This window comes from Pectinophora gossypiella, chromosome 7 (assembly GCF_024362695.1).
Source record: "Pectinophora gossypiella chromosome 7, ilPecGoss1.1, whole genome shotgun sequence".
Taxonomy (NCBI): Eukaryota; Metazoa; Arthropoda; class Insecta; order Lepidoptera; family Gelechiidae; genus Pectinophora; species Pectinophora gossypiella.
The window spans coordinates 9514292-9536838 of record NC_065410.1 but is presented as its reverse complement, the minus strand read 5'-3'; the positions used below and the strand labels follow the sequence as shown (position 1 = coordinate 9536838).

General features: G+C 40.7%; 1 protein-coding gene across 6 annotated transcripts in view; it reads right to left on the bottom strand.

The window, feature by feature from the left end:
- Positions 1-22101, bottom strand: part of LOC126367979 (WD repeat and FYVE domain-containing protein 3) — a 52944-nt gene extending 30843 nt beyond the window's left edge. For 2 of the 6 annotated variants that reach the window (XM_050011754.1, XM_050011758.1), the window contains exons 1-27: positions 21574-22101; positions 21137-21382; positions 20794-20952; positions 14876-15068; positions 13827-13891; positions 13627-13748; positions 13470-13508; positions 12736-12937; positions 11802-12121; positions 11320-11690; positions 10994-11163; positions 10051-10218; positions 9537-9682; positions 9137-9293; positions 8543-8739; positions 7990-8148; positions 7526-7657; positions 6768-6922; positions 6077-6298; positions 5511-5660; positions 4798-4967; positions 3736-4110; positions 3172-3456; positions 2518-2651; positions 1741-2220; positions 994-1149; positions 266-560 (exon numbers count right to left, since the gene is read on the bottom strand). In XM_050011754.1, the coding sequence (XP_049867711.1) occupies positions 266-560; positions 994-1149; positions 1741-2220; positions 2518-2651; positions 3172-3456; positions 3736-4110; positions 4798-4967; positions 5511-5660; positions 6077-6298; positions 6768-6922; positions 7526-7657; positions 7990-8148; positions 8543-8739; positions 9137-9293; positions 9537-9682; positions 10051-10218; positions 10994-11163; positions 11320-11690; positions 11802-12121; positions 12736-12937; positions 13470-13508; positions 13627-13748; positions 13827-13891; positions 14876-15068; positions 20794-20952; positions 21137-21382; positions 21574-21774 (5469 nt within the window). In that variant the 5' untranslated portion in view covers positions 21775-22101. The remainder of the gene's footprint in view (positions 1-265; positions 561-993; positions 1150-1740; positions 2221-2517; positions 2652-3171; positions 3457-3735; positions 4111-4797; positions 4968-5510; positions 5661-6076; positions 6299-6767; positions 6923-7525; positions 7658-7989; positions 8149-8542; positions 8740-9136; positions 9294-9536; positions 9683-10050; positions 10219-10993; positions 11164-11319; positions 11691-11801; positions 12122-12735; positions 12938-13469; positions 13509-13626; positions 13749-13826; positions 13892-14875; positions 15069-20793; positions 20953-21136; positions 21383-21573) is intronic. The other 4 variants (XM_050011755.1, XM_050011757.1, XM_050011756.1 and 1 more) reach the window with 4 other exon arrangements.
- Positions 22102-22547: the final 446 nt, after the last annotated feature.

Genomic DNA, 22547 nt, shown 5'->3' with positions numbered 1-22547 from the left:
CCTGACATGAGTACAAAGAGAACATTATAATCCATCCAATCCCTTTCTTACGTATAGGTAAATAGTACACTCCATACAATAATCTAATTCCTAACGAGTGCGGCCTAACGTGTAAGTGCGAGCAAGACAGGAAGTCCGCGCTCTCCCCCTTACTCCTTAGCGGTTTACAACCATTTAAGACAAGTAAAACCCAGAATATAATTATTCTTTATTCTATGGTATACCTTAGAATATGTATAGTACTATTATAATCAAATCAATATACCTGTATAATAGCTACAGGGTGATCGTTCAGCCATTCAGGCAGGCTTCCACTCTCGGCATGTATGAGCGACCTGACCGTGCCCAGTAGTATGCCCACGGCTTCAGGGCACAGCGTGATCCTGGCCGCCACGGCCGCGGACGACTGCCGCGACGGCGCCGCCGCCCCCCACGCCGCCGCCCACACGCGCTCCACTGACACTGTCTTATCAGAGCCCACGTTACGCATAGGTTGCCCCAGCGTCAACCCGAACAGTAGGTAGTACAACTCCGGGATTTGTAAGTGAGAAAGGACTAGCCTGTAACAATAGAGTAAATGACAATCATCATCTCCCTAGCGCTGTCCCGTTTCTCACAGGGTCCGCTTACCTAACCTGAAGAATTGACGTTCAATACAATAAATGTCTATAGGATCTAGTAATTATACATATAAGAATATTGTGAACGCTTATTCCTATGGCAATTCTTATTTAGACTATACATTTAGCGATAATCAAAATAAGTCACTGGCAAACGCGTCAGTGCAAAGCAAACAGAAAGCGGAATGCATTGTCGAAACCCGCGTGCATTTTCTCAATCTTACTTAAGGTGTACCATTGTAACACCTTCACAAACTCAATGGAGCAGCGTGGTGGAATATAACTCTTCCGGTTAATAGCAGGGAGGCTTATAACTAGTAGTAAGGTCGTATATAGACAGATCATGTTCATGATGAGCATGTAGTATAGTTACCAGGCGAGCAGCGTGAAGCCGGAGGTGTGCAGCAGCGAGGTGTGTAGGTGCGAGTGTGACTGCACCGCGGCCGCCAGCACCACGCCCGCCTGCTGCGTCGCCGCGACCACCTCCGTGTGACGCAGCCAGCCGCCGTTGCCGCAGCCCTCGCGGAACCTTAACCAATAAACACGATATTTTGGCATTTATATATTAAAGACCTTCCCAATACAAAATAAACAAGCGTTCAACGCGTGTGTCGCATGCAGATAGCACGATGGCTGGTGTGATACTGAGAAGGATGGATGGCTACTTTAAATTATTAGCACAAAATTAGTTACACACACGTAATGGACGAGCGACCGTAGAAGTTAATGTTTTTAAATTAAAACAAACAAAAATTAAAAATTCTGTTTGATGTTGCCAACAGTGTCTATCAGTATTCGACAGCCTCATCACTTATAACCAGTGCAAATCAACTTCATATCTCGCCAGTGTGCAACTTCCCTGAAACGTTTAATTTATGATCTGAACTACGTCAAGGGCCTTTGGCGGCTCAATAATTTCTTTGTTTGGTAAAGTCGGTTTTCGAGCTCGCAAATGAAACGGCAGAAAGACCCCAACATAATAAAATTAGAAGATATTAAGTAAAGTTATGTGTCAATTTACTGCAGTAAGAAGACACTTATAAAAGGAATGTTAGTTTTGTATAGAATAGAATAATCGAATCCGATTTACAAATCTTACAAAAGAGATAAACAGACATACCTTTGCATGATAGCAGACTGTTGCCCTTGTCCGGAGCACAAAATGACTAGTATCCTCAAAGCCCATAGAACTGTCGTGGGGTGTACATTCTCCTGCATGAAACTGAGCAACCAATCCATGCCGAGCACTCGCGAGATCTCCTCACACACTATCGTATTCACTAAATTCCTCGCGGTGAACAAAAGTCCGTGTAAAACGTTGAAGCACTTGTTGCGTAGAATTATATGCTCGCCCTCGCATTCTTTCTCGCAGTCACTTTCTTTAAGGTTAACACCCTTTTCAGTCTGGGATGGTAGCGGTAGAGTATATGCCATGAATTGTCCGAGACATAGCAAGTCGCTCGGTCGCGGTTGGCCGCCGAGCAAAGCAGCTAGGAGTTGTATAAGGACGTTCTTTGTGCTGACGACTTTCACGTCGTTTATAATGTAGAGAAGCTTTGAAACTAGTTGCAGCTCCCGCATTGTGCGTAGGTTGTGCGTTCTGTAACAAATAATGAGCGATATGGGCATTTGCTCCTGTTATTAAAAGCTAAAATGCAATCATTATATATTCTCAAACATGGTACAAGTGTAAAGATGTTCCAAACTGCTTATATATCTTATGTGCAGTATATATCTAGCCAACATCAACACAATTTAAACTTCATAAAATTTATATGTAACATAATGTACATTTCTTTAAAAAATCAGTACCATAAACTATGCTAACATTTTTTTCGTGATATATTTTTATTATCTTAAGATAATTTAAATTTATAGTATAAACTTCATACTATACCTGTGCGCAGTTTCAGTGGCAAGTTCCAATAAATGCTCTAACAAGGACTTGATAAGTCCCCCTGGAGCCCCGAGCCACACCTCGAGCTCACAGATCAGATCCTGGAATAAAGACTGCCAGTCAAGGACAGCTTTCTGTGCAGGCCACACAGAAACAAACAGTTAGAAATAAGGAAAAAATAAATACACAAATAAAAAGGACATAAGAAAAAACTAAAGACAAAATAAAGTTATATAATGCTGAGTGTATATAATAAACAGTACGTAGAGATGAAACTAACAGAACAAAACATAAGTAAAGTAGTTAAAGTGTATCAAGAATAAAATAAAATACCATAGTAATCATTTACGTAAACTAAACACCAATAAACACAAATTTTATGAGGGTAATAAAAATGTTTTACTCAAATAATAACCGATAATATATTTTTTTATAACTGAAAACGTTAATTATTATGCATAATTATTTTAATACATCACTAACTATGATTTATGATATTGCAAGTTATAGTCGGCCATTAAAACCTCAATAAATTACGTCATAAACTCTGATTGAATGTCACTTTTAACTATTAAATATTTCCCAAAATCAAGAAAGCTTTAAACATTTTTGAGTTGTCCCACTGTGTTAAAAAAATACATTCTTATAACTTACCTGGAATGCTGTAAGATTAGGTATCGACGAGGTTTCTTTCTGACTGTCGACCGTGCCGACTAGACCAAATATGAGATGCAAGATATGCGAATTTAACAATTGCTTTTTCCTTTTCAACAGCATTGCTAGAGTCTGGTATCCTTTCCTTCTGTCCATTTCTGCTTGCGCCGCCTTGTTCGACCGCACTACACATACTAACGCTTTCACTCCAGCGTATAAACACTCCACGTCTTGTGCCATGGCTATTAAACCTAATAATACTGAGCAGCCACCGACGGTGTCGATCTGTAATAATATCAAAACCCTTTTAATAAGATTTTCATTCAAACATTGCATGAACCCGTCAAACCCGCGGTAGTGTGGTCATTGATCTTACAACTTTCACTAGAGAAGAAAAGACATTCTACGATTTAATGAACTTATTTCGCCTCGTATAGGAAAAGGTATAATTGGCAGTGACTAGAGACATCACCACAAGCTTGTCACATACATCGCTATTTGATACTTATATGTGTTACACGAAAACTAAATAAACACAAAAGGTATTTAAGATTAGTGACTCACCATAATAGCAGCTGGTTTAGGAACGAACACTCTCACACCCAGATATCCAACGACCGTCCCACCGAGACACCTCGCAGGTCCCATCAAATGTCCAGCAGAGTTATGCAATATTCTTATAGGCGTCGCGTTCTCATGAGACGACATCCCCAACTGTTTTGCTATAGCTTTGTTGTCATTCTTGCTATACACCTTTCGTATCTTCGCTAACGTCAGTTGCGACATCGCACGAGCATTGATGCCAAATACGACCTTCTCTTCAGCGACCAAAGGTTGCAATGGCTCCTGGTTCTGTCCAGGTGGCAAAGGCGCCTGCAATGTCCCAACGTAGTGTGGTCCTAGCTGGTAGATTACTGACACTGTTTGTGCTGGTAATACCTGAAAATAAAGTTTACATACATTACCACCTCAAGCTTTAATTTATCCTCGCTTCGGGTCACATATTTCCTAACATACGATATCATAATCCAGCCCCTGCGCTACAAGCTGAGCTTAGTGCAGGGAACGCCGCGATCTAGAGCAATTGGTCATGTCATAGTTGTCTGTATTTTTAATATTGTAAAATTGTAAGTCTATGTTCAATAAACGATATTATTATTACATATTAAAAACGCTATACAATACTCTAAAGGATACTAAGGCTATGAAAGAGATGACATAAGGCGAGAAACAGGCGGTACCGCATGCGTTTAGGTTTGTATTAAAGCGCGTGGCGTCGCGCAAGTATTATGACACGGTACTGTCACGTCGATATAATTTGTTTTATCATTTTTTTTATTAGAACACTACGTTTCTCATTCTCTTCATACTATCTATGTCATCTCAAACAAAAATTAGTGCCCGCACACATTTCCGGTACCGCGTGGCCGCGTCCACCCGGGTTTGCTCATCTATATGCCGTGGCCAGATCTTAGATATACATATAGAAAAGCGAAAGACACTGACGGCTAAGGGGATATAAAGGGGCGGCAAAGTTAGTATGAAACTTCTGGAGTTTTAATAGTAGGGTTTCACGCGAACGAATTCGCGGCCTGGCGGGTAACAGCTAGTTTATTATATACTGACGTCCTCCAGTAACAAGGCGGGCCCCTGCCTCCAGACGAGGCGCGAGTACCGGCGCCACTGCGGCGGCGTGCCGATGACGCAATACACGCTCGAGGCCCCCGACAGCGTGGCCGCGCCGCCGCCCGGGTTCGCGCTCACGTAGTGCAGCTTGCCCGAGTGCATGTGTTGCCCTGGTAACCAGTAATCTTTGTTTGTACATACATAAAGAACGCGTTCAGCTGTCTACCATCCCAAGCTTGTCGTAAAAACCGACAGAGGGATTGTGTACCTGTCATTTTTAACATGATGGACCATTCATTTATATGGGGGTGTTGAGCTGATTACATGTCACCATTCGGATCATCCTCATCAGATTCATGCTAGTACTTCGCGTCAAAGTGGCTGCCACGAGGAAGACAACAATACAGTACAAATATACTTTATTGCACCAAAACAAGAAAACAGTTACAATAAAACCTATCTATTTTGTAACTGCAAATCTATCTTTCCAATCTCCAAGTTTATGAATGTAATTTCTATGTGGATAGAATAGAAAAAATATTTCTGTTTCACTATAATGAGTTATAGGTAAGACATGGCGAGAGGTCTCCCGTCCGTTAAAACGTGACGTCACTTCAGAAAACCCTGATTCGACCATAAATGTAAGCGAGAGAAAATGAGGATACGAATCTGATTTTCACTTATTTGAATGCCAGGTATACTAGTAGTCTTACCGTCCAAGTATAGTGAGAAGGAAGAGTTCTTGAGCACGGCCCGGTTGAGCACGAGCACCAGGTGGTGCCACTGCCCCTCGTGCTGCAGGTCGGGGCACCACACACGCGCGCCGCACTCGCCCGACCCTTCCGGCTCCCATTCACCCACGTCTGAGGGAACAACGACTTTATTACTTCCAATTTAACACCATCCATGGTTGAGCGTTATGTTCACGATACGGAGATACTGGGTTCCGATCCCGGCGGGGACTTAGTCACAAAAAAACACTTTGTGTACACTAGTTTGGTTAGGACACTGCAGGCTGATAACCCGGTCTTGGCTACTATTATACGTATGTAGTAGTTACATGAGTCACGGACCTTCAGATCAATAGTAACCAGGGTTGATAACGTTTCCCATTGACCTAACAACCTATACAATAGAAGAACTTCTAATTAGTGGAATGAGGAAAGATTAGACTATGCCTTTTCAAGAAGACAAGACAACCACCGGTACAAACGTTTTAAGAATGTTACCCCAGGGAATATTTTTCTTAGTCAGTAAAGGTTACAACATCGTTACTCACTGTGTGGTACTAGAGTCTCCTGTGTAGACACGATGATGGCCTTATCCCTTGCGGATAAGACGACTGTCAGGCAGACGAGGTGTTCATCGCGAGTGTTGCTGAGGTTCCGTACAAGGGTGAGCAGGCGCACGCAGTGAGGGTCCGTACGCGGGTCGGAGTACTTCTCGACGCATATCCACGTCGAGTAAGTCAGACCCGTTTGCGGAGGAAACACACGATCACCTGGCGGGAAAATGTACATTAAGTGATACTCAAAACAAAGCAACCTTCTCCACGGTGCAATATCGAATTGATCTACGATATTAGGGTAAGGTTACCACATGTATGTAAAAGTTCGACGGTTGCTAACATTATAACTCATTATTTAATGCTTCAAGACACGTAAAAAGTATATCTAGGTTGTCTGTAAAGTAAACCTATATATACATATCGTCAATTGTTTCGTTACCGCTCAAATTGCGATGCACCCTGGTGGAGGTCGCTAGAGTTGTTCTTTGAATGAAGTAACGTGAAATATCATACCCGTGTCCAAGATTGATGATGTTAATGAACGGATTAAAAAGCACACACACACAAGACATACACACGGCTGAAGGTCCATAAACAAGCGTGTCGTTGACAGTTAATGTGGAGCAGTTTCGAACTACTACGGGGTGTTCCAAGCTATAACCGGACTTGTCGTTGTCTATACCTGATCCAATGCCGCCAAGTGTAGCATTGTCTTGAGTACCTAGTGCGTTCAGGTTGGCCGATTGCGGCGCGATGCTCGGCAGGTAGAGGCAGCCGAAACCCTCCGCGGACATGTCGAACTCCACGAACGGGGGGAGCGTGCACGAGTTTTGGGACCTGATAAAGTGATAACATGCTATCAATATTTCGTGAAAAAGGAGTCAGAGAACAACCAAGTTCTATACTATTTGTCATTCCGCTTGAAGCTGTAATATTCTTCTTCTTATCGTGTGGGTTATGAGGTGGATTACCAACCCCATCAACCCTGGTGTCAGATGGCTTATGTAACGACTACATACTTACATCAGTAAGTAGAGTCAGTAATATTCTGATTTTATCATATACAAGTTAGGAATGCGACATCGTCGCAATGTCCTTTCAAAAAGTGAAGTACTTTAGATAGTGGACATAAGCCTGAACCCAGGTATCGTGAACCTGTCACCATTTGGTTCATCATATCTACCTTCGTAGGAATATCAACACAAATAAACGAATACACGAATATATGTTATATCTGCATTAAATAATTATTGATTGATATAACAAGAGCCGTTGTGGGTAATCTTATTGAAGACTTGTAGCTTCGCCCATTCCGGACGGGCGTACAATCACGCCGGGGACATCTGCTAACTACGACGAGGATACGGTCGCGTAAACAACTGAAGTGAGTGATTCAACAGTAGTCTCTAGAATCAACTGTATTTAAGTGGCCCAAGTTACCTGTAATCTCTAGGAGTGGTCATAGAGACCAGAGTCTTGATCCTGGTGAGAGGCACCGGCCCGCCCGGCTTACACACCGCGCCCGGCTCCGGAGCCACGCAGTTCAGGGGGTTGCCCATCCTGAGGAATTCCCTGTAAAAATATATCTTATTAAAAAAAGTTCGCTAAGGATGGGTTTCTTCCAAAACTGTCATTTATTCTTCTCCGCTTTAGACACCTTACACAAGAACCATTCATCTCCCTAGCGTCACTGGAAGTATAGTCGTGGCATAAGGAATAATACTACGTATAGTAGAACGGCAACTCTCCGCTTCCCACCAGCGGCTGAGCTAGGTTTACCTTACACCCGCTCGGTGTTACTTTAGTGTTTAATCATGAGGGTGCACCTATTCATTTCCATTCTGAATGTCTGTGCAAAACAAGGCTTTTTGTATGAAGTGTCTGGCGTGTGGTATATGTGGCACCTCAGCTCGCTGGGCCGCAGCGCGTGCGCGGCGAGGCGCTCCAGCATGTACATGGCGGGCGCGTGCAGCGGGTGCCGCTCCCCGCGCAGCGCCGCGCCGCACACGCGCAGCACGCCGCCCGCCAGCCCCGCGCCGCACATCACTTGCTGGTTGCGTTCACTGGGTAACATAATAAACACACGTTACAAATACGTCAGATTGCTTGCTGCTTTAGACAAGGGCGATACCGCGCGCCAGCCGCTAGTTACAGCGCGTTTCCACTGAAGCAAAAAGGAGTCTGCACGAAAACGTGCAGAATCGACCAATCACAACATGCAAGAGCTTGACAAGACGCTCTATCACTATATCCCTCGTCGTGATTGCAATGGCAATGGCAATTACGACACATTTCCGCTCTCAGTAAAATGTCGAAATTACAAATACGATATACGTAAAATATAACTCGAAAATGTTTGATGAAAGCAATAACATTTATGTTTGAAATTTCAGCTAGTGCGATATAAATACACGCATACAGTATGCGTGTATACAGTCCAATTTGGACAATACATACCTTCTAACAAGACTCTTGAGCACATGCGCGAGGTAGTCCCTCAAGGCACGCGCATGCGCGTCGTGGTGCTGGGGCCGCGGCAGCGCGGGCAGCAGCCGCGCCAGCACCATGACCACGCCCGCGTGCACCACCCACGCCTCGCCCGAGCTTGCGCCCATTGATAGGTTCAATGGCGGCGCGCGACCCGCTGGCTTTGACTGCACATAAATGTAGCATGGATGGAACGATCGCGCCGACTATGTATATAAAGGCACAAGTGAACAAACACCTCATTACTTAATAAGGCATCCCTGCTGCCTCGAGTTCATAATGAAAGAACCTCCAAAGTCATTTAATTTTATAAAAAAAAGTCACTATGATTAAATAACTCCGAGAAATACTATCCGTGGTATAACCAGTACCAGCACGCGACGTCTACGTTTAACGTCTTACTCCGGTTTAGAGACAAAATACGTCAGCATCAGAAATGTTTTAAGTTTTATCATTATTTTTGCAGAAAATATATGAAGACGTACAAAAAACAGATTATATCTAGAAGACACTTCCAGCATTACAAAGAGTGATTAAAACCTATAAAAATCACGTTTCACCTACCTCATTGATTGCAGAACTCTGGCGCGTCAAACTCGGTGACTTGACGTTTAGAGATCCGCAGAAAGTGGGCTTGTCGAACGAATCGAGGGCTACGTCGTACAGTAGTCGCAGTACTATGCACGCGTGCACAAAAACCACTGGCACTTTCTCAGGAAAACTGTATAAAATAATATAAAGACAAAACTGGCATATAAAACTAGAAAGGGGTTTTCACATGAGCTTGATTTTTAAGCCTATTTTTGATAACGTTTAATTAGATTGTAGCACAGTGGGCAATAAATTTGGGAATAGTGGTCCTCAAATAACTGATTCATACTCTGTGTTCATGCAGAATAAATGGCTTCCAATGGTAAAGACCCATTTCTTCATCTGCGTTTAGATGCCTTTGTGAAATACTTACGTCATCTCCAAAATATTTCCGGTGAAAACATCGTGGAATACTTCATATAGTTCTGTGTCGCCGGCTTCGACATCATTTTGCAATTCAATGTCTGCAGAGAAGCAGCCTAGCCGTCGGATTGTATCACATAAAGTCGTCATACATATCTGTAAAAAGTTATATTGGGTAAAATATTCTGTCTACGTTGATACTGTATGTTGAGTAGCAAACACAAAAGGCTATATTCTGACCGCGAGCACTGAACCGCGCCTTGGTTGATAACATAAGTGCGAGGGAAGAGAAAAAAAGAGACAAGAGGAATTTAAACAATGCTCTCGATAGAGAGAATGCAGCGCGCAGCGCAACTACCGACAGGCGCGACATAGCGCTAATGGGCAGACTAGAATAATGTTATTATAAATCTTGAGATTACAAAACCTCAAATATGAACTCCCACAATGCTTTAAAGCAACCTGTCCTGCCTATCTAATGGGCTGCTTTGTTTATTCAAAAAATAGATCAACACGGAACTGACCTCATGATGAAAAAACTTAGCGTTGGCAGGTTCGAACCGCATAGCAGTACTAATGGTGTAGAAGACAATGTGTATCAGCTGCAGCATGTCTCGCTCCATCAACTGATCGCCTGCCAACTTGCCCTCCAGGGATATCAACACGCTCGTCACGTACACGAAACCTGACACCTGGATACGAGAAATGCAACGTGTCAAGGCGTTAGATGCCTACCTTACGTAGTTAAACGCCAAGATCAAGAATTGTCTAAGGAATTTATGTAAAAACACATATAGGATTATTTGGAAAAAAATTGTAACCGACACATTATTATAAAAATAAACTTGCTTTACATGTCAGTTGCCTGCATAAAATCACTAAATCTTTTCAGGGGGCAATGTTATTACAATAAGATTCCTATTGACATTCAGAATTTACCTTTCTAAAAAACAGCAACTTTGTGAAAAGGTTTATAGAAGGTTAGTGATTATTTAGAAGACTGAATGAATGTGATTAACTATCTGGGAACTGATATTAGGCTGCCTATATAGACTATATTATATAACAAACTTTTTTTAAAGAATGTCTCAGGCCCTGTACAGAGGTTTTTCTAGCAACTTCCTTTCCCCGGATTTACAGGTTGTGAGAAGTTGCAGTGGTTTAGGCGGATGAGACGCTATGTAAAAAATTGTAGCTATGTTGCCTACTGAATAAAGATATTTTTGAATTTGAATTTCAAACTACTAAGTTATGACGTCATAAATTAATATGAACGAACGAGGCTATCACTGTTCAATAGAAATTGCGTTTGTTTTTAATAATTTAGACAGGCTTATAATTCATCTATCAAATTATTGGTTTAGGTTTACTAAATGGTGATAGGATAACCATCAATGTGATGGGATCAACAGGGTTATGTTGCAAATATCCAAAATGTATATTAAATTACGAAAATCAAAAGCCTACCTTTCTAAAAATAGTCCTAGTTCTATGAGAATCTCGTAAACAAGCCAGCAAGGCCTTCAGTATGTGAAGTTTGAGTCGTAAAGCGTCATTTGGCGCCGTGTGCATACCACACAGCAACGCCGACATGTCTTCTTCCCCAGATCCACTTACTATTAGCTCTCTTACTACACCTGGAAAAATGGAGTGATTGGTAAATAAATATCAAAATAAAATATTATTTATGGCGTTCTGATTCACAGTGCTATTGGGTAATCATCAACCAGTCAAGTTCAATCATCAAAGATGTATAATGTATGTGATAATTAGGCATCTCTCAATAGTCTTACCTAAAGCTTTACTCCTACAAGATTCATGCACAACCATTCCATGCACGCATTTCGCGCCGCCACAGTCCCTAAACACATTGCAGTTGTTCGCGTTGCCGTTCAACAGAGCTGTCAACCCTTCCATGACTAACGCCCCCAGTTCCTCCTCTTCGGCATCTAAATTCGGGTCCTTTATCAAAGACTCTTGTCTGGAGTTCCTTTTTCTTCTCTCCGGAGCTTTGACTTCGGCTACGTCACCAGACTCCTTCTTACTCTTTTCTTCTTCTAAAATTTGTTTGTCTTTGAGAAAGGCCGCGTATCGTGACAGACAGGTTACGAACACTTCCAGCATGCCCACTTCCCGGTATACGTCTTTGAAAATTGCATTATGTCTGAAATAGTAATCAATAATCAACGAACATTTTTTGCAATATGAGTCGCAACGTATACTTGTCTAACAGTTGCTTAAACCTAGAGCAAAAGGTGAAAGCAAGGATACTTACTTCAATATATTTAACAATGTTTTCATGCAGAGAATGCTACAGCTTCTTGATCTGTTGGCCTTCAGTAGCAGAGACAGCGATATCAGTTCTTTGCACGGCACAAAATTCAGCTGGAACACTATGAACTCTAATAACTCGAAGAATTTCTCTTGTATTTCCCCATTCTTCGTGTGTATCCTTTCAGAAAACTGACTGAGAGTGTTTTGGTTTTCTAGTATGAAGTAGTTAGCGTTATCTGCATGGTAAACGCTCGATATCGCGTCGAGGATGGTGCAGCATAACGCTGGAGAGTTGGACTTCATGAATACTGATTGTAACACCTGTGGATTACGCCATTATTATAGAAAACTAATAAAGTTCATGAAAGCTTCATACATATAGAAAAGATTGATCATCGTCAATGATTGATTGATATACAGGCCGGTAAGCTCGTGGTTTTGTCTCTGTATAAAAATCACCGACAAGTATCTAGTTTTATTTTTCTTTCGTCAACATTAACTTTACCTAGCCTTGGTATGGTGCAGTTACACCATAATATTGTAGCTATTATTATCAATTATACACTTCTCAAGGGTCCACGTACGAAAAATAGATCGTTTTGACCGGTCGTCAACTCGTGGTAATGCATCAAAGTAAACGGTCGCTCGAACGATCGGTGGAAGAAGGGTGTTTTAGCTCTTGTGATAGGATTTCCCTTGGCAAAGGAGAAGTCAATTGCTGGTTGGCAAAGCCAGTATCATATTGCGACTTTTAGTTTATATTATCAGGGTAACCAATCCTTTGCCTAAATGATAGGTACGCGAAAGCAGCTATGAGGCTGGCATGATCACTTAAAAGCTACCTTAAAAAATAGAAAAAAAAATAGGATTTGAATTATTTAAGTAAACGACAAATCTATACGTACGTGTAGTAAGTTTAAATTTATCAAACTCACCTGGAAAGCCTGTACATTGCGCACAGCCTGCCCCGTGGCAGAGGGCTGTGGCAGCACGAAGCCCTGCAGCTGGAACAGCTCGGTGTTGGCGCGTGTGGGCCGCAGCTCCGAGAAACCGCACGCGCAGAGGGATGACACCATCAAGACTAAGTTGCGAAGTGCCGCCCTCGCTTCCGTGCCGCTCACTCGTTCCTCCTCTAGCCTGGTGAGGATTCCAAATTTAAAATTTTGTATCCAAAATATCTAAGATAGAGAAAAAATATCTAAGAAGAGGATTCCAAATTCAAGGAGGGCGTAAGATAGGTAGGTATGCCATATCATAGAATCAACAAAATTACATAATACCTATGTGTATTTTGCGTGAATCATACATTGTAGTGTCTAATGTTCAAGCTTGTAAATCTTCGTATAATTTAATATCGAAGCTGCAAGAGATAGAAATATTCTCTTATCATATAGTATGATAAATAAAGAAACGTAGAACTGCACAAGATAAATCAGTATTTGTCTTTTACCGAGATAGATAAAATCTTTAAATTATTATAAGTCTTATGAGAGTATTTCTCAGTAGACATAGTTATAAGTCATCCATCTTCTATACATTCAAAAGGAAACTCGTAATAACATCAGTCACAAGTTCACAACACACATTACAAAACATGAAATTAAAATGTGACAGCTAGCTAGTGCATTAACTACAACTCCTACAGAATAGTGAAAACAACAGTGCTTACCCAGATGTCAAATAATCGGGCACATCTTTGCTTTCGTGCCTGTCGGAACATAAAATGTAAACAAAATAAAATTAACTACAAATGAAAGTTACACAACTTACATGCACATGCAATAATGTAAACTATAAACAAACAGATGGGATTTGAGTTTACTTACTTGAGAAGGAACTCTGATAGAAACAAGTACCCCTGACAAGACCGAAAATCGTCTAACAATAATTGACTAACATCACTCGAGTCTTTTAAGAAACAGAATACTGCTACAAACATTTCCACCACCTGAAAAACATAATAACACAGTCAAAATCTATAAACTTCCACATTATGTACACATAAAACAGTATGATTGTATTATACCTCTAATGGTGTCAATTCTGGTACTCTTTGCATATTTTCTATACATAATGCAACACATCCTTTATCTGAAAATAAAAAATATTTATTATGGAATTGTGGCATAAAAAAGACCTAAAATGTAAACAGCATTCTTGGTGCCAAATTAAGTTGAACAATCCCCCATAATCTTAACATAAGGGATCAACTTAAATTGGACACAAACAATGTTGCTAAAGTGCATAATTCTGTTTGATTTATAATATAATGCATGATTGCAGTCTCATCTAGTTCATGTAGAGCTACTAATTTTCGTAGCCTTCCGAGAGTACTAGGTTTATCTCCTCTTATTATGATGACACTATGATTCACTGAGCAGATAATGCTCAGTGATTACAAACATAACATCATCACGGCGTATGTAAACCAATTGCTAATTTCAATCTGTTTATGTATTTGACGGCGTCATAGCTTGAATTATTGCGTATTTACTATTGATGTATGCATGGAATAATAAAAAACCAACAGATTTATTATTTATTATATCCAACACCCACTCATATGCATACTAATGATAGTCTGGGTATATCCTCTAATACATCCATTATGTACAGTCATGAGCAATATAATGTACCCACTTTAGGACTCTGTTGCACTAACATATTTGACATTTAGTGAGACTTATAGTTCAATTTGTCAAAAAAGTTAATGTGACATGGTACCAAAGTGTACACATATTAATGCTCGTGACCGTACATTAGATAAAGTATACTTCTTCTCATTATGCAACATGCCTACAATACAGAATCTTTTTTTTCTTTAAGTCAAATGGGTTTGACACGATTTCTCCTTTTAGAGGTCAAAAATGTGTCGATGGTGTAATGACCTTACACAGAAGGTGCCTATTCAGCCATAGTCAATTGAACTAAAGTTGTAAGTTGAAGGGAACATCGATGGCGGAAGTACAGTCCACTCCTTGACCATACGCATTATAAATGACGAAGCTAAGGGCTTGGTGCAATTTTATATATCTCAACAAAAAAGTGTTTGAACCTTATGTAAATAATACTTACTATGTATATATTGAACAACAGACTGTGTAAGTCCATGCCTAGAAAGAGTCATCAAGACTTCAGCTGCAGACTTTCTCCACATGATGTTGTGAGGGGCACACCAGGATGTGATTGCGGAGAAGAGGAGGCTCAAGTCATCCTTCCTAGCCAGCTCCTCACAAGGGAAGGGATGGCTGCATAGCCTAACAAGGACCTGCATACATACATGTAATGGCTATACAAAAATGTGTGTCATTTCAGTGAGTTAGGGAAAAAATGCCTATTAAAATAATGGGAAGATCCATTCTGAACAGTACCTTAAAGAAGAAATTTATTAAGCTGCTTTATGTTTTGTGATTCTTGCATATATGATAATATATTATTATCTATTAAACTAAGTAACATACACTGTAAATCTTCTTTTATCATGCAAATTGGACAGTCACGAACCTAACATGTAACTCTGCAAGTGAAGTGTTAATTATATGAGAGCAGAAATAAATGTAAACAGAACGTTTATACACTAATTTACAAGATCTACAACTCAGCTCTATAATGCTGATGTGCTCAATAGCGTAAATAACCCAAATAATCCACCAATAATAAACTATTTGAAACAAAATAATGTCAATGGCTGGAAACCTGGACCAGATTCGTGGATAACAAAAAATAATGGAGAGAAATGGGAAGGCCCTTGCCCGAAGGCACACAGATTGGTTATTGTAGATCGTAGAAAATCTTTAAAATGTAACTTTTATGTCTGAAAAAGGCTATAAATAAATAAAAATAAACTATTTAACATAACATAAACAACATAGCAAATACTTTATTGCACAAACATGAAATACAAAACAAAGGAAAATAGAAAGAGTACAATAAGGAGTATAATAGGCAGCCTTAAAGAATAGGAGATATTTAATATTACATAATAATGTGGGATTGGGCAGCATAGGAATACTTGTACACATTTTTTTTTTCTATTTATGTTATGTTATTATATCCTCCGCCGTTATTCGAAGCCTTGTAGACATATTTTGAGATAGCATTCCTGTTTCACGACTGTGGCAACACCTTGATACACGTAGTTTCCGCCCCTACCCGCCGTTTACCCCCACCATGTTCACCAGGCAGGTAAGGGTTTAGCTATGATGTGTCTGCATTGGCGTTTTTGAATTCGCGCTGTGCACACCTGTCTTAAAGGAAACGCTGCTAGTGTTCGGTTGTTATATATAATATTACGTAGTTTCATTATATATATTCTTATTTAAATTTTTTAGTATTATATTTTGTTCTAAATGGCGGATAGTGATAGTTCGTCAAGTTATTCCGGCACTTCTGAGCAATCGGAAGAGCCGGAATCCCGTCCACGTGTCTCGGAAAGGAAGAGGAAGCGAGCCTCTAAGGATGCAGGCTCTAAGCGGCGGAAAACCGAAGAAGGTAAGGCAATTGAACGCCTTACCCAACAAGTAAGTGAATTGCAAAATTTTATTTACTATTCTCATATGTATCAGGCTGATAATGAAGTGGACCCATCTGTGCCTGTCGGACAGGTGTCTTCGAAGGAGAAAGATAATATTTTCGGCCTAGAGCTCGTTACTAATCTGAAAGATCCGAAGGTCCCTGGTACATCCTCAGAACATTTGAGTTTGCTTCAGTCCTTGCAACATTTTCAATCTACTGATTGGAAAAATGTTAGGTACTATGATACTTTGAAATCTTACAACTCTCAGCCTGGCTTTGTTGAATTGGAGGTTAACGACGAAATTAAATCATTCGACCGCCCGGGTAGTCTTAATTCGGCGGAAAGATTTATGGCTGCATTGACACATGGTCTAATTATGCAAAATGAGGCAATGCAACAGGGCTTTTCTCAACTATTAGAGTGGTTTTCTGGCACCGACCTAGTCGATGCAAGTTCCTTATTAGAGAAAATTCAAGAAATATTTTCAGGCAACTATCAAAAAATTTCTCATGATTGTTTACAAATGGTTTGTGGGCGCCGTGCCGATTTAATAGAACAAAGACGCGATTTATTGTTGACAAATGTAAAGGACAAGTTTCAAAAAACAATAATTAACAAAATACCCCCATCACATGAACATCTTTTTGACAAAGAAGCTTTTACCAATTCTATTAAAAATTCTGGAGGTATTAGTAAAGTTTTTATTGCTCAAAAACCAAATTTTACTGATAAAAGAATACTGCCGGGAGCTCAGGCTACGCAAGTACCTAGCTCCAGCGGCCAACAAATGACGGCTCGCTCCTGGGCACCGTCTATGAATTATAGATTTGCGCCCCATCAGGGCATAATTAGACAGTTTTTCCCTGCTTATACTACTAACATGAGTGAGCAGTCCTTTCGTCCCGCGTTCCGGCCACGTTGGACAGGGACTCAACAGGCACAGCCCAGTCAAAAACAACAAGGTCCGCGCTTCTCTAGAACCGGACAAACATGTAACTTGCGCCCCAGATTTGCCAATAACCAAAGGAAATTCTGACTTCCACACGGGGTTTCGGGGGGGATGTTTAGAGGATTGTGTTCCAATTTGGCGTACTATGGGAGCTTCAGAAACTCTGTTAAATATAATATCAGGTTACCGAATCCCCTTTCAAAGCAAACCACCTCTGGTGTCGGTGGCAGACTTAATCAACCGATTTCAGACTCCTCCGTCGCCGGAGATGGATCGTATAATACACAGCCTTTTGGAACAACGGGTTCTCGAGATAGCCCCCGGGACCCCAAGTTTTATATCCAATATGTTTTTAATCCCCAAACACGACGGGTCTTTTCGGCCGATTTTCAATTTAAAAAGATTAAACGAGTACCTGAAGGTGAGCAAATTTCGACTGATCTCTGTCAATCGAATTCCAGATTTTTTGCAACCAAAAGACTGGATGATAAAATTAGATTTGACGCAGGCATATTACCACGTCCCGATAGCGGAATCACATCGCTGCTTTCTACGTCTGTTATACAAAGGTCAGCTACTACAGATGACCTGTTTACCTTTCGGGCTAGCCACAGCACCAAAGGTATTTGCGTCGCTGACAAATTGGACAGCCGAGATTTTTCGAGAAAAGGGTATTCGAGTAGTGGTATTTCTAGACGACTACCTCATAGTCTCGCAGAGCAAATCTCTTCTTCTAGACCAGAGAGATTTGGTAACTCGAACGTTGCAGAGTTTAGGTTGGGAAGTCAACTTCGACAAATCGATTCTTACTCCTCAGAGATCAATAGAATATTTGGGCTTGCAATGGGATCCTTGGCAGAATCGAAAGTTTCTTCCAGAGACGAAAATTCAAAAGATAAGGGACGTTGCTACCAGCCTCTTACTGCACAAGGCGGCGACTCTGAAGGAGCTCCAAAGGATTGTAGGTCTTTTGAACTTTGCTCGGCTAGTTGTGCCGCTAGGTCGTCTCAATTTTCGTCACTTGCTTCGCCACGTCAATGTCCTTCTTCGTCTTCCAGAAGGTATCAGTTACCCTTTACTTCCTCAAACTCTAACAGAGTTGAAGTGGTGGACGTTACATTGCACGGAAACGACAGACCTTCATCCTCCTCAGAAGATGAATTTTCTTACAACAGACGCTTCGATGACGGGCTGGGGGGCAGAACTCAACGGTCAGCTTCTATGCGGGGATTGGACAGCAGAAGAAGGGCGTCTTCACTCGAACCACAAAGAAATGTTGACTATACTGAAATGTTTGTCAGGTTACGGTCATTCTCTGAGTCATTCATCTCTTCTGTTACAGTCGGACAACAAAGCAGTAGTGGCTCACCTGAAAAACGAAGGAGGGAACAAATCGAAACGGTTAATGGACCTGACTTATCATATTTTTCAGATTCTTTACAAACATCACATTCATGTTCTACCGTATCACATCCCCGGGAAGTACAACACGATTGCCGATCGGCTGTCTCGTCAGTCAACAATTTCCGAATGGCACCTGCTACCAGAAGTAACGCAAGTAGTAGTCGCAAAATGGGGCACTCCGGAAGTGGATCTGTTTGCTTCGAAGACAGCTCACATTGTTCCAAGGTACGTAACGTTGGATCAGCGGGACTCGTCAGCTTGGGCACACAATGCCTTTTCCCTCGAGTGGTCGTTCAACATAGCATGGGTCTTTCCTCCCCCGAATTTGATCCCCCGAGTGCTGATGCATTTAAATCGAGCTGTAGGGATTTATCTAATCGTTGCCCCAAGGTGGCCTCAGTCATTCTGGAGAGCGGACCTCAAGGCGCGGGCAATAGCACCACCTTTTACAATTCACAGACTGGAGAAGGTACTGGTGGATACCTCGACCGGCCGTCCTCCTCCCAAGATCCAGGATCTAGCGCTGGAGGTATGGAAATGTGGGGGTGGTCGGAAGCTGTAACTTCGTGGTCTGATGCGCAAAAACTGCTTTTATCAAGAGGGTGGAGAGCTTCCACGATAAATACGTATCGACCTGCATGGCGAAGGTGGGTTCAATGGTGCGCTGTATCAGATGTTTGTGTTACCAACCCATCGGGGAGTGATTTAGCTAAATTCTTAGCGGATTTGCATCTAAAAGAAAAGTTGTCCCATAAAAGTATATTGTTGCATAAATCGGTTGTTTCTCAATTATGTAACGCGACTAACGAGACACGTCTTAGTTCAAATATTCTTGTAAAGCAAATCTTAAAATCTATTTCTTTGCAAAAACCTAAACAAAATTCAAAAAATGTATGGGACTCTCAAGTGTTAGAAAACTGGTTATTAAACAGTACGATTAACAATGACAATCTCTTTGAAGTGTCTCGCAGATGTGCAATCTTGTTACTACTTTGTTCGGGTCGTAGAATCCATGATTTAACGTTATTGAGTGTAGCCCCGGATGCCTGTATTATATCCAGAGATAGCGTGGTGTTCGGGCCGAAGTTCGGGTCGAAAACTGATTCTGAATCATATATTCAATCAGGTTGGAAGCTTTTAAGCAATCAGCAATATCCTAATCTTGATCCAGTCGCTTGGGTAACTAGACTGATTGAGTTAGGAAAACAGAGACGTCTGGCATGTTCGACTGAAAGCTTATTTGTTACTGCTTGTGGAATAGAAAGGCCGGCCAGTAGAACTATTATAGCAGGTTGGGTAAAGTCTATTCTTAAAGAAGCTGGTATAGACGCGACGCCAGGTAGTGTTCGATCTGCTGTAGCCTCCCGCAGTTGGTTGGATAATGAATCTTTGGACGTCATCATGTCCAGAGCAAATTGGAGGTCTGGAAACACTTTTAAAAGATTTTACAGAAAAGAGATTCAAGGTGGGACACGTGGACGGGCAGTACATCATTCCATTAGTTCATTATTTGAAGCTATTTGAAGTTTTTGTTTGAGTATTCTTTACTATATATAATTTTCTTATACGTAAACCTATAATTCTATATTGTAGTTTTGTATTCATACTTTATGTATATTTATTACTTATTAATATAAAAAACATTAATATAATATAATCAAAATTAATATTATTATGTCACATTGGCGTTTAGTTCACCAGGCGATAACAAACAGTGTCTCAAAATATGTCTACAAGGCTTCGAATAACGGCGGAGGATATAATAAGGGCGTTTTACCTACCATTAAAACGCAGATTATATCCGGAGCCTTATTCGAAGCCTTGCTTCAAGACCTGCCTGGTGGGAGAAAATTTTATCTTATATAATATGTATTTTATATATTTAATTAAAATTATATTTTGAGCCCGCAATGAAGACACATCATAGCTAAACCCTTACCTGCCTGGTGAACATGGTGGGGGTAAACGGCGGGTAGGGGCGGAAACTACGTGTATCAAGGTGTTGCCACAGTCGTGAAACAGGAATGCTATCTCAAAATATGTCTACAAGGCTTCGAATAAGGCTCCGGATATAATCTGCGTTTTAATGGTAGGTAAAACGCCCTTATTTAATAACAGAATCACCTGTACAAATATCTTCTGCAACAATATCCTCCTCTCTCTTGGTGTGAATTCACTTATACCATCTTGTACATCAGCAGTGGCTTCAGGTATCTCAGGAAGGTCAAAGAAAAGGTACAGGCACTTAACCAATGTTGATGGTATGGATGCAGTGGTCATGACCTACAAACCAAATCACCAAATTACATAGCACATTATAGGCATACCTTGAACTGGTTTTTGTGAACAAGTGTTACAATAGTTTATGTCATGATAAAAAAGGTCATAAAAATATAAACCTGTAAAAAAGGTATTTCAGAATAATTTAGAAACTGTCTAACAAATTTGAAGCTCACAACCATCTTACCTGTATCAAAGACTGGTCACCAGCTGCCAGGAGATTTAGTGTAGACAATAACATCCAGCCATTACTTGATTCCTCAGAGTTCTCAATCTCCAGAAACTTGGCTATTGCACAACTAGCTGCCTCTGTGCTCTGATTGCTGGCACGCTTTCTTATCTCTGACACCATAAGCTTTGAAACTTGTTGACAAAACGAAAGAATGTCCCAGAACTTCTCATTCATCTCACTTGATGGACTCGTACCAAATACCTAAAAAATTACAGTAAAATTTATATACCTACTTATATATTTTACAATTTTTTTAGTAAATATTTATCTCAAAATTAACTACAAGTTACTATGTAAAACTGAAAAATACTATCATCTTGAACTTATGATATTAAAAAAACATTGGCGTAATTCATTACAGTGAACATAAATGACAATTATATCTGAAATACCTTGCAAAATAAAGGGAGCATGTTGTAAAGTTTGTCATCTTTCTCGGCGTCTGTGAGCTGCTGCGGCGGATGCGTGTATTCCGCGAACAGCTTCTTGAGGTGCATGAGCCCAAGCTGCACGTGGGGCGAGGACGAGGGGGAGTCGCCAGCCTCCGAGGACGCCGACGAGCTCGCCCCACGCAATTTGCGCATCAGATTCATTATTAACGCGTGGCACTAGCACAACATTCACACCACATTCAATGTCATCATTTACGAAACAAAAACGCGAAAAGCTGGCACTTCACATTGTTTTGCACTAAGAATAAACATCTTGGATAAAATGTTTATTATACATTGACGATACACATGATCATCTCTGTCCAATTTACGGATAAAATGGACACTTCATTGTTGTATTACATATTCAGAACATATAATTATTGTTCTATTTCAAAATGATTCTTCTGTTTGCTACAATTTATCGATAAAATTAAATTTCCACATAATTTTGTACGCCCACACACAAATCTGAAATCAAATGATGTTTTGTGAGGACGACGACTTGAAAATTGTATGAAAGTGATATTATAAAAGGTAATGAATTTGTATAGCACTTTTTCTTTCTTACTATTTGTTGGCGCTAAACATGAAACTTGAAAACAAGATACGGGTCGATGGCTCAATATTTCGAATATGTAAACCACGAAAAAAAAATTACTAAAGGGTCGTCCACACTTTGCCATTGCTTTGCCAATATTCTTCGATATTTTTTGGTATTTTTATGTCTTTTATTCTCCGAAACATGAACCGGAAACAATTCTTCGTCAATTTGTCATACATGCTTTGCTATTATAAATCCAACGTCTTCGACAGACTTCTAATCCAAGCCTGCAACTGTTCACATTAACTAGGCCGGTTTCACTTTGGATGCATTTTCGTCGTACGAATTCGATTCGTGCAGGTGTACACGTACGGCTGGGTTTTGACTATCT